Raw genomic sequence first — 12,846 nt, forward strand, 5'->3', positions numbered from 1 at the left:
GGATGTATTAACCGAAGGTATCGAAGGCTCGCGAACTTCTGCGTCTCCTTTGTAGGAAGTCTCATTAAACTTTGAAATTTCAATAGCCATTTCACCAATCTTTTCAATAAAATATGAATAACCCTCAAAAGTATGCGACGATCGTAGCCACTTGAGAAGCAACCTTGATAGAATGAGCCACTCTCAAAGGTTCATTTGAGACATTCCCACCACAAATCCAAGATCAAACTCCCGCTCTATAAGTGTTAGACTTTTTGCATCCCGTCAATCTAAAATGGTTTGGAATCTCTTCAATCTCAGAATATATATAAAAACCTTTAAGATATGACCACAAAGCAAACCCATAAACTGAAAGTACTTGCATTCGTGATCTCCCTCTAAGGTTCCTCTATCGAAACTCACTCTCCAAACAGAATTCTTCAAAGCCGGTCTCTCCATTTCACCATGTAGCTTCCGGTTCCATACCATCCAATTTGTTCCCCATCAATTTTGTACTCCATCTTTGCCTTTTCTAGTTGCTCTTTAAATTTATTGAATATTGAGATCAGATAGACCTTCGCGGCATGCATAAGGATGAAAGCATCGTTAGGCACAACCGTGAACTATGCTTTCGATCGGTAATCGAATCTCTTTCTTTCCTAGCAAGCAAAGCCAAAGACTTCTCATTACCATGTACAAACTGCATAAGCGTGAGTCGCCGAATTGACAAACCGGGTCATAATGAGCATTCATCGATTCACCGACGACGGTCGTGGTGCATACCAAACAAAAAGGTACCATCGAGATAACAAGGAACCCATTTCTCCCGCATTGAATATATCTCTGTCAACCAAGGATTTTCAGACAACTCATACTTCTCAATGATTGTACACCATCTTCTCTCAAAATCAACAATCCTATACGAAAAAGAAATAGTGTTCTTCAACTCAGTTACCAATGTCTCAAATTTGGTAAATGACATCTTCTCTTGGAATTTCTGCATAATATGCCAAAGACAGTAACGATGACGAGTATTAGGAAACACTTTGGCAATGGCTGCTTGTGAATCGCTTCTATCCCCGGGTCGATTGATGATTGCGGTTGGCGCGACGACCACCCATGGTCGCAAGCAGCCTTAAATAGCCATATGAATGTATATTCTGTCTCATCAAGCAACAATGCGCAACCAAACTGAATCGACTAATAATGATGGTTGACTCCAGTAAAAGGGGCAAAAGGCATGGAATATGCATTGGTACGATATGTGGTATCAAAAGACACAACATCCCCGAAATATTCATATTGGCATCGAAACCTCCCATGAACCCAGAAAAAGTTCACCGCAGTCCCATTTTCATCTAAATCAATAGCGTAATAGAACAGGGGATCCTCAAGACTTTTCAAGATAAAATATTGCAAAGACGGCAGGTTGCATCACCTTCTTTAGGCATCTTTCCGGGTCAAACCATAATAATGGTTCCAACAATCTTTCGTGTAAACCCAACTTCCTCTCCATGGAAAACATGATGCCACTTTCCCGGCCAGATAAACCGTTATCACTAAATATCTCGGTCAAGCACTTCACGCCGGGCATATGTTTGTTAGTTTTCATGCAAATTTCTTCGATGGGGTCACCGGACCGTGACTATGGTCATTATGAGCAACTTGACCTCATATATCTCTTCATGCATTCTTTTCTTAATAATTAATTCTAGCTTGGCAACCACATCGGATAGTTGATGTATTTCTTGATCGAACTTCATCTCTTGTTAACCCCTTCACGCGGAGCAAAACCAGTAAACAACCACTAACCAAATCCACCGATTTTGTTGCTTGGAAGTCGTCCGAACACGAGTCTCAAATCCCTCTTGTTGACCATACTCTTTGTAATAAGTCTTTGCCTCGTCAACACTTGTAAAAGTCATTCCTATATAAGGAGTAGCTAATGTTTGCGTGCCTTGAACAGGGGCTTTAGTAGACGAAGACCCAACTACGTCTTCTTTGATATTGATTGATGTCTCTATCTCCATTTCTATAAATCGAAAAAATTAAAAATATAAATAACTTAAACAGTCAAAAATCCCAATGTACATAAACAGTGTAAATAACTTAAATATCAAAACTCTGACAGAGTTAACCAAATATGCTACTTCACCGAACTCTGTCAGAGTTCAAAACTCTGACAGAGTTCACCGAATATGCTAGTTCACCGAACTCTGTCAGTTCACCGAACTCTGACAGAGTTCAAAACTCTGACAAAGTTCACCGAATATGTTAGTTCACCGAACTCTGACAGAGTTCAAAACTCTAATAGAGTTCACCGAACTCTAACAGAGTTCAAAACTCTGAAAGAGTTCAAAACTCTGATAGAGTTCACCGAACTCTGACAGAGTTCAAAACTCTGACAGAATACAACATGAAGAATACGACGAGTTCACCGAGTTCACCGAATATATATGCCGGTGAACTCGACAGAGTTCAAAACTCGACGAATCACAAAGATGAAGAAATACGACGAGTTCAAAACTCGACAAAGTTCACCGAATATGCTACTTCGAGTTCACCGAATATGCGACTTCAATCAACTCGAGTTCAGTTCACCGAACTCGACAGAGTTCAAAAGTTCAAAACTCGACGAGTTCAAAATCGACACGACATGAAGAATGCACGAGTTCACCGAACTTTGAAAGAGTTCAAAACTCGACGACACGACGACGAGTTCAAAACTCGGCGAGTTCACCGAATATGCTACTTCAGTTCAAAACTCGATAAACTCGAACTTCGGCGAGTTCAAAACTCGATATCACGGCATGAAGAATACGACAGAGTTCACCGAACTCGAAAGAGTTCAAAACTCCGACGAGTTCACCTAATATGCATGAAGAATAACTCGACAGAGTTCAAAACTTCGAAAGAGTTCAAAACTCGATAGAGTTCATCGAACTCCGATGCGAGTTCAAAACCGAATATTACATGAAGAACTTCAACGAACTTCGAAAGAGTTCAAAACTCGAAAGAGTTCAAAACTCGAGTTAGAGTTCACCGATAAAACTCTCGACAGTTCAAAACTCGGCATGAAGACGACAGAATCACGGCATGAAGAAGAATACGACAGAGTTCATCGAACTTTTAAGTTCAAAATCAAAATGAAGAAGAATACGACGAGTTCAATCTACCGAAGTTCGAACTCTCGACAGAGTTGAAAATCGAACTCGAACGAAGTTCAAATGAAGAATACGGCATGAAGAATACGACGAGTTCATCGAACTCGACAGAGTTCAAAACTCCGACGAATCACATGGCATGAAGAAAACGACGAGTTCAAAACTTTGACAGTATCACTAAATGAAGAATATGCATGAAGAAGAATAACTCATGAAGTTCACGAATATGGTATGAAGAATACGAGTTCACCGAATATGCTACTAACTCGACAGAGTTCAAAACTCGATAGAGTTCACCGAACTCGACAGAGTTCAAAACTCCGACGAGAATCACGGCATGAAGAATAATGACAGAGTTCATCGAACTCGACAGAGTTCAAAACTCCGGCGTACATGAAGAATGAAGAGTTCATCGACGAGTTCAAAAAAACGGTATGAAGAATACGACGGCCGCATGAAGAATACGATAGAGTTCACCTAACTCCCGAAATCGACATGAAGAATACGATTGAGTTCACCAACTCGATAGACAGAGTTCAAACTCCCGGCGAGTTCAAAAATCTAACGAGTATCAATCACGACATGAAGAATAATGACGAGTTCACCGAAATTGTCACCGCCTTTAAACGAGGGTATTAATCATAACTATAATCATAGCAACCTAAATTAAATCAAAATTCAAGTTTTTATGGTATAATGACAATCCAAGTGTCAATTAAAACGTTCCAATAGGCAAGCACCATAACCAAAAGTGCACTATAGTTGAAGTGCCAAATGATACCTGTCAGAGAAGAAGAAATCAAATGAAGAAACCGAATTGCCAAATGATGAGAAGAAGAAGAGAGAGCCGAGAGAGAGAGAGAACCCAATTCGGGTTTTTTTTTGTTATATCGGTTGGTTTTTTTGTTGTTCGGGTTTTTTTTTTGGTTTTTTGAGAAGATGATGAGGAAAATACATTTTTACCCTCATTGAGATCTTCAGATCATGAGGTCGGATCCGACGGCTCAAGAGAAGAGTGAGATAAGGGTGGCACTCTAAGAGTGGCACCCTAGATATATATATATATATGAAATTTAAACAAATAATGCATTGTATATTTTGTTCATTGTCGCCAAAACAACGTAATAATTTTTTTTTCTTCAATAATTAAACACTATATACTCTGATTTATTTTCTATATTTTCATACATATGCATAACTCGAATACTCCATGAAAAACAGCTGTTTCGTTATTCTCTCTTTTTGAGAGAGAAGGTAGTTGACTTTGAAGCAATATAACATGGATTACCAGTAATCAATGAATGCATGTTCTTTGACACGCGTTGTTTTTGCAATTTTTTCCAGCATCTTTTACTTGTCTCACCTAATCATGTTTAGTCTTATAATGTGTAAAATATAATACATGGACCCTTTTGCACTCTTTAGTCCATGAATCATGTACATGTAATTGAAATTTGAAACAACCAATTGGTTTAATAATAGAGTACAAAGTGACCCCCGTAAAAACGAATACAAAGAAAGGGCAATAACGTCATTACACCAAACTTTCTCTTCTTCTTTCCCCAGTTGACACTAACTTTCATTTTTCCACATTGAAGAAGATATTTGATTTCGGTGAAATTTATACGAAAAACTCAAATTCATTTGATTTCAGTTACATTGTTTTAAAATTGAAAAATTGAGAGGGAGGAAGTGTGAAAAATGATTTTATTAGTAGAAATGTTGTTGAGAAGGAAATATTGAATATGAAGATGACTGAAACTCCATTGGTTCCGCTCGCGACATTAATTGGTAGAGAATTGAGGATTGCTAAGATTGAGAAGCCGTCTATTAAGTATGGACAAGCTGGTTTAGCTAAAAAAGGGGAAGACTATTTTCTTATTAAACCTGATTGTCAAAGGATTCTGGGGAACCCCTCGTCTTCGTTTTCTGTTTTCGCGGTAATTTTATGTTTTTGATGTATTAATTGAGTTGAAATATGTGTTTTAATGAATTGGTTGTTTGTAGATTTTTGATGGACATAATGGGATATCAGCGGCGATATATACTAAAGAGAAATTGTTGAGTCATGTTATGAGTGCGATTCCTCAAGGGATTGGTAGGGAAGAGTGGCTTCAAGCTCTACCGAGAGCGTTGGTTGCTGGTTTTGTGAAGACTGATATAGAGTTTCAACGGAAAGGCAAATATTCTCAGCTGTGTCTTGTTTATGTCAATGAATTGCTTTCTTATGATTCTTGGTTTAAGAAGGTTTTGCTATGTTCATTGCAGGAGAAACTTCTGGGACAACTGCTACTCTTGTTGTGATTGATGGGTTGACTGTGACGGTTGCATGTGTTGGGGATTCTCGCTGTATACTGGATGCGCAAGGGGGTGTTGTGTCACTATTGACAGTTGATCATAGGTTAGAAGAGAATGTTGAAGAGAGGGAACGCGTTACAGCTAGTGGGGGTGAAGTGGGAAGACTCAATGTTTATGGTAGTACTGAGGTAATGACTTAAAAAACCCAAATGTAGTTGCCCTAGGAAGTTTTGTAAATATTTCTTCGTAAACAACTTTTGTGGTTAATAGGTGGGACCACTACGCTGCTGGCCTGGTGGGTTATGCCTTTCTAGGTCCATTGGTGATATGGATGTCGGGGAGTATATCGTCCCAGTACCACATGTTAAGCAAGTAAAGGTCAGTTGAAGGATTAAATTGTGCAAATGTCATGTTCGATGGTTGGATTACTCGGGTAATACGGTTCCTAATATTGAATGTATTCTTTGGTTTTCAGCTTTCAAGTGCTGGGGGAAGGCTAATAATTGCTTCTGATGGTATCTGGGATGCTTTGTCGTCTGAGATGGCTGCAAAGGCTTGCCAGGGTTTGCCTGCTGAGCTTGCTGCAAAGCTCGTTGTGAAGGTGAGTTCTTATGCCTATTCAAAATGCTGGTAGAAGTGTTGTTATCGTAGGACCCTGCACTGTTATTTGGTATAAAAGTAGCTTTGCTATTCAAATGGCCTTATTTTGGGCACTATAACTCTCTTTCTGCGCTACCATCCACATGGTCCATATCTTTCTATGTTACATAGACACGCCATATTTTAAAAATAATCCGTGTCAGATAAAGGTATCCATGTGTCTGTGTTGGACACAACTCGGACACATTGTATGTGATATACCTCAGTTTTGATATTTCGCCGTCTCAGACACTTTGTATCTGTGTCTGTTTCGGACACATGTACTCGTGTCAATGTAACTAAGATTTCTACACTAAATGTTGACAGATTCTTGTTTATTCATATAAGTGTTCCCGATTGTTAGTTTTTTCTTCAGTGACTTTGTATTGAATTTATGTACAGAAGGTTTGTGCATTTTACCCACCCTTGTTAAACCATTATTGCATACAAATAAGGGTCTTTCTGTTGTTCTGTTGCAACAGCCCTCTTATTACTTGAGGTCTGCAACTATTAGTTCATTGTGTGATTTGTATCGCTTCTTTTCTCACTTCAAATATATCGTCTGTTTCAGGAAGCTTTAAGATCTAGGGGGCTAAAAGACGATACTACATGTCTAGTTGTTGATATTATTCCACCTAAACATATTGTTTTACCGCCAACACCAGGGAAGAAGCAGAATATGTTCAGCTCCTTTATGTTTGGGAAAAAATCTCAGAATTCTATCAATAAATCAACTAACAAGCTTTCCTCTGTGGGAGTTGTAGAGGAGCTCTTCGAAGAAGGTTCCGCGATCCTCACAGAAAGGTACATATGACCAATGTTAGTTACAATGTGATGTGTTACTACTTATTTATATTAATGTTGATGATAATATGAACAGTCACTTAATTGTTGCAGACTTCCAGTCAATATGAATAGATTATTTATTTGTTATAAGTTTTTAGTTTGTTTTATTTGTTATTCCATTTTCTGTAGAATAGGTTTACATAATGAAGTTTAATCGAATAGTGTTTCTAGGTCTTGCCAATCTGCATGTATCACTAACTAGATAAATTACTTCTGTGAACCTGTTGGTATGTGGTAACTGTACAATCCTGAATAACTACCTGCCTACCTTTTACATGCATCTGTATCTTTTCATGATTGTTGCTACTTAATATAGTATTGTAAGCCTAGTTGTTTTTAAGTCTATCTTGACACATGGGAAATACAAAAAGTTGAACTTTATCTGGGCCATTCGTACAACGGGCAGAAGCCTCTTGTATGCTGATTTATGTGTACATTCCTAAATAACATCTTAAAATTCTCGGATATATAAGTTCAGATGAAATTTAAATGTAAGTGTAAAAATTGGTGATGATGATGAGAAAGACACCGGCATGAGCATCACCTTGCATAGATTTAGTTTAAGACTTGGACCTTGGGACTCTACTTGAGAGGTGGTATGGAAAATGGCATGTCTACTAAGTGGTTCTTACCTAGTTTGTATGTGTTAGCAATGTAGATGTTGAAATCTTCTTCCTTCTAACTTTATGGATTCATTTCCATGCTATCAAAGCAAACATTTTACTTCTAAAATAAAATACATTGATTGGGGCCTTCCCAGTAATAAGTAGGACAACGACAATGTTTGGAGGACCGCTATATACATCAAAGCAACCATTTTACTTCTAAAATAAAATACATTGATTGGGGCCTTCCCAATAATAAGTAGGACAATGCCAATGTTTGGAGGAACGCTATATAATAATGCAACTGAACACAAATAAGCTCACGAGTCATACCCTGACTTTTACCCAGAAGGCGTGTGGCTTAGTCAACTGTTTCAAGAGGGTATGACTCAGTCTAAAGTTTCAGAAGGCCATGCCTCTCATCTTTGGAAGAAGCTTGTTTTGGGGGGTTTTAATGACGAAAGTCCTTTGTGAGAAAATTGCCTCTCCTCAACGTCTTAGAAGGTACTTTCAGTGAGCCTTTACTTGAGTTGAGCTTCAACCCGTTTGAAAATGTTAGTCTGATCAGCTTCAGGAAAACTCAAATCAATGGAATATTTTTTCTGATCAGTTTTTCACTTTTTCAGGAAGTTAGCATCATTAAAAAAACAAGGTATGAGTATGGATGAAAAGCCAGCGAATAAGAGAAAAGGATTAGCCATTCTATCTGTTGTAATGTTGTTTGTGCACTTGTTTCATATGCATGTTTGCTTGCATTGGTTGGCTTGTTTGGCTGTTACATTCTCTCCAAAGTAGCTCGTCTTGACCTACTTGTTTATAAATTGCTTCTTTACCGTTTAGGAAATGTAAGAAAGGAGAAACGAAAAAAGAAAGGATATAAAAAAGAAAAGAGAAGAAATAAAGGCAAAAATGTGGGAGAAAACTAAATTTGTTATCTGATCTTATGGTGTCGTTGCCAAGCTATACTACTTCATATAGACTCTATTGGAATGCTGTTAGTTGTGTTGATTTCAGATTGCAAACCATTGATTTTCTCTTGATACAGGTTGGGTAAAGATTTCCCTTGGAAAACAAACTCGGGTAGATGTGCAGTTTGCCAAGTGGATCAACCCCCTGGTGAGGATTTATCTGTCAACTCAGGGTCCCCCTTCTCACCATCAAGAAAGCCTTTGGAAGGTCCTTTTCTCTGCACAAATTGCCGGATAAAGAGAGATGCCATGGAAGGAAAACGTTCAACTTGATCAATTGTCTATTGTATACCAAAATTTCTGGTAATATATTTAATTCATTGTTTCACACTTGCAGTGTGAGCTTGTTTGGTTTTTATCTTTTGTGTGCTTTTGTAAGAAGAGAGGAGGTAGTAAAGAGATTAGATGTTTTTGGGGTCTATCAAAAGTGTGTTGATCCTTGTTTGTTCTTGTTGAGAAGGCTAACAACCAAAAGGAAAAAAAAAATTGGGGAATTTTTTTAGAGATAGAGAATTTGTTGTTTTAATCGCTAACCCGTATGGATTGTAAGTAAATTGATGATAAACTGATAATATTCTAATTTACCGTTGTGTTATTTCCCTTACTTTTCATTGCTTTATTTTTATTATGTCATCACTTTTCTATAATGATTTGCATTCTAAATGCTAAATGGTCCAACCGTCCAACCCTTGTGGTGCGAGGGTATTGTGCACATAAGCTTGTTTAGTGCTCTCTGTTGTAATTTAGGTTCAGTAGTAGATGAGGATCTCCCCCACTATGTTACCTTCTTTGTTTGTATGTTTTATTCAATCATCAATAAAGCTCATTTATAAAAAAAAAGAAAAGGAAAAATATATCTATAGTGCCTTTCAACATCCGCTATATCAGGAAGACGTTCTCAACCTTAAATATAGTTAATGCAAGTTATGTTATGATGCCTACGTAGCCATGAATTGATGAATTGTTTTTAGGAAAACTGGACAGATTGAGTGCTCGAGTGATAAGCCTTTCTCTTGGATTATTGTATCTGTTCAATGGAGCAATTATCGAAGTTAAACTTGGAATAATGGCTAACAGGGCTACTATAATTACTATAATTTGATTTGATAGTATTAGTTTGTCTTGAATGAATGCAAGCGCGAGGAGGAGGGCGGGAGTCTGTGTGGCTGAAAATGATTATGAATGTATTTGGCCAGCACATCTCTTCTGCGCTAGTGGAAAAGTTGGAGATCGAGGAAGATCACATGTCCCTTGTTCGTGATAAAATAAGTTTCCAAGAACCATGTGATTAGTACTACAATCTGTTGCATTAATTAGAGCTAATGTTTAGCAACTTTACAATGGCTGTAAATCTCAGATATACACATTGAAATGTTGTAATACTTGGTGCCTTTGATACACAAATGATTACATTTTCTGTTACTCCTAGTTCCAGTTCCGGTTCCGGTTCCAAGTTCCAACCAACCCTTATTTAGAGAAAAAAAGAGATTCTGGTTTAACTGGGCTATTTAGTTTTGGGCCTAGAATTGTTTCCACCCAAAAACAAACAAAAACGTCTGTTCAAGAACAGTATTACAAACTTCCAAAATGATTCTGATGAGTGTTAGAAAACTATCTGGAACCTTCTTTGTTCTTTAGAATCGTCTGGAACTTTGTTTTCTACACGAGACCGACTCTAAGAGATATTTTCGGGTCACATGATCATCCCTTTCATTCATTCTTTGACACACATATAAAAGCAAATAAATGAGGATCAATATTCAAAAGGCTAAAAGCCTCCCAAAGACTACAGATTGTTGCACACATTATTGCCCAACACAAGACACTACAGATTCATTCTACCTATAGCTTGAAAATATGGCTGGTGATGACCCTCTTCGTTACTATTCCATCCTTGGCATTCACAACGACGCGTCTTCCTCTGAAATTCGATCCGCTTATCATAAACTTGCACTGGTAACACAATGTTTTTGTTCATATAAGTTCCCCTGCTATGTTCTTTTTGCTTGTCAACGAGTTTGTATATATTGACATAGCTATGTTGCTGTTGGTTTTATAAAGAAATGGCACCCAGATAGATGGACAGGAAGCAAAACGGACGATAATGAAGTGAAACAGCGGTTTCAACAAATACAAGATGCATACACAGGTGTGTGAATGGATGTTATTGTTGCACACAATTTTTTTTTCCATTTTGTTAGTGTCAATTTTTCTCTTAATAATGGACTTTTATGTTATGCAGTTTTGTCGAATGATGGTAAGCGACTAATGTATGATTCTGGCTTTTTTAATCCCTTGGACGACGACGAGGAAGTAAGGATTTTACTTAATTTGTAATCTATTGTTTTCTAGGTGAAAAATAAATGTTTATATTCATGGACTACTCATTTTTCATTACTTAAAGAGTTTTTGTTTATTGGAATTAAAATGTATACAGGGTTTTGGTGATTTTATGCAAGAAATTCTGTCATTGATGGAAAAGGAGAGATCAGAAAATGAGGAAAGCAGGAAAGCAGAGCTGCAGAAGATGTTATTGGAGTTGATGGGTGACCCAAGTACCAAGCTATGTTGAAGACCCCTGCATACAATCACATGTGTCTTAACGCTCTGCAAATACTATTTGGGCTCGGAAATGAGGCAGTGTGCTGAATCTCTCACACGCGTTCACGCCAGATTTTGAGATGGGCGTCAGGAAAGTGTCACACGCTCACACCAATACACCATGACCCCCACAGTGAAAGAAGGGGCAGAACCAGGATTAGTGTTGACCCCTGTTGAGATTAAATCGGCTTCACAATTTGTACAAATATAAATTTGTTTTCAATTATCGTTGCTACTTATTGCATCATTGTATGTGGAAAGTAAATTGATCAAATACGGTCAAGAACAGCTTTTGCTGCTCTCCAGGTTTGTCTTGAAATAATAGGAACCAAGGTCATATGTTGTAAAACATTGAATGCTGAGATATTTAGTTGGCACTCCTCAATGTTTCTTATGGAAATGTTCACACAGATAACTAAAGGTTTTGAACAATTCATATCTACTAGGTGTCTAGGTATAAGTTTCAGACTGCGCTTTGATGGAGTAGGAGATTCCAACTAAAAACAACATATTATTGCTGATACCTGTTTATTGCTAATGATACCAAAGTAAACACACATAAAGAGTAGGAGGAGCTTCCAAGGTGTGCTTAAATGACATGGAAAGAGTTAAATAGTCAATTAGGAGATGACCACTGCAGCTCAATCCCATAATTCCATGACGTTGGAGAATTTCCAGAATTCATGTTCACCACACAAGTGTATGCAGAGCATCCTCCAACTCTAACTCTGATTCTGTGGGCCGTAAGAGAAGCATCCTTCAAAAATGTGCAACAAAGGGTGTTCTTACACACATTGCCCTCCTTGACCTTATCTTCAAACTGCCTACACAGGCTGTTTGAAGAACAGTTCAACGGCGACAGGAGTATGCTCTCCGAGCAATTTAGTAACATAACAGTGTTATGTGTGGATATATTGAATGGAGAGCTCTCAGTAAGTCTTAGACCTCCAACTTTAAGATCAGCAGAATAACATATATCACTCGCTATAGTGGGCGGGCTAATTATGAGTGTGTGAGCACTTGGGTCGATACTTTGGATCTTATAGTAAAACCCTTCGGACGATAAGAACTGTAGAATGTCATTGTTGCAGTAGACTCTGTACCTAGAGTCACCGCAGTCATCGTTGGTGCTAAGAGGGTATGGGACCTCCATGTTTCCACATTTAGAACAAGTATCAACCGCAGAAACACTTGTTATTAGTGAAGCAAGCATCAGAAACACCAAAGCAATCATCCTGACCATAGTGTTAACGTCTTGAGGACAAATAGAGCTAGTATTTAGGTGTCCATTTATAGTAGTGTACAGGAATTTATAATGAAAAGTGCACTTCCATTATCTGTGGGTGGCATAGGTCGTTGTTCGAAATCCAGTTGTGATTAAGAGTAAACGTGTCAAATATAGAGCCTAACTAATAGTAAATAAAATGACATGGTTCTCTGTCAAAGTTCAAACGTAGGCTTCCCTTCCTAAAACTCCATCAATCCATCTTATTGATTTCATACTGATTTAATGATATGTTCACTGGTAAGTAGCGTGGTCCTTGTAGCGGTCCAAAGCAATTTAGACTTCCTACAATTTTATCAATGATACAATAGCATCTGATGACCATGTATTACTTTTGTTTTTGGTAAAATGACCATATATTACCATTTTTTTTTTTTGCTAAAACCATATATTACTGAGTAGGTAAATACATGCACTATCTTCTTTACCTAAAAAAAAGAATAAGGTAAATACAATATCTT

General features: G+C 37.7%; 3 protein-coding genes across 3 annotated transcripts; 2 read left to right on the plus strand and 1 right to left on the minus strand.

Annotated features, from left to right (window-relative positions):
• Positions 1–4,724: 4,724 nt before the first annotated feature.
• LOC147498690 (Protein phosphatase 2C family protein) lies at positions 4,725–9,094 on the plus strand. The gene is made up of 7 exons (XM_086560618.1): positions 4,725–5,083; positions 5,151–5,322; positions 5,412–5,629; positions 5,712–5,819; positions 5,917–6,042; positions 6,652–6,884; positions 8,577–9,094. The coding sequence occupies exons 1-7, from the start codon at positions 4,889–4,891 to the stop codon at positions 8,770–8,772; spliced, it is 1,248 nt and encodes a 415-aa protein (XP_086416744.1). The 5' UTR covers positions 4,725–4,888; the 3' UTR covers positions 8,773–9,094.
• Positions 9,095–10,222: 1,128 nt separating this feature from the next.
• On the plus strand, positions 10,223–11,480 carry LOC147498691 (uncharacterized). Its single transcript, XM_086560620.1, has 4 exons — positions 10,223–10,455; positions 10,561–10,648; positions 10,742–10,812; positions 10,937–11,480. Exons 1-4 carry the CDS (start codon positions 10,357–10,359, stop codon positions 11,069–11,071), a joined length of 393 nt encoding a protein of 130 aa, XP_086416746.1. The 5' UTR covers positions 10,223–10,356; the 3' UTR covers positions 11,072–11,480.
• Positions 11,481–11,586: 106 nt separating this feature from the next.
• On the minus strand, positions 11,587–12,363 carry LOC147498692 (wall-associated receptor kinase-like 20). The gene has a single exon (XM_086560619.1). The coding sequence runs from the start codon at positions 12,341–12,343 to the stop codon at positions 11,717–11,719; it is 627 nt and encodes a 208-aa protein (XP_086416745.1). The 5' UTR covers positions 12,344–12,363; the 3' UTR covers positions 11,587–11,716.
• Positions 12,364–12,846: the final 483 nt, after the last annotated feature.

Source organism: Coptis chinensis, chromosome 5 (assembly GCF_015680905.1).
Source record: "Coptis chinensis isolate HL-2020 chromosome 5, ASM1568090v1, whole genome shotgun sequence".
Classification (NCBI taxonomy): Eukaryota; Viridiplantae; Streptophyta; class Magnoliopsida; order Ranunculales; family Ranunculaceae; genus Coptis; species Coptis chinensis.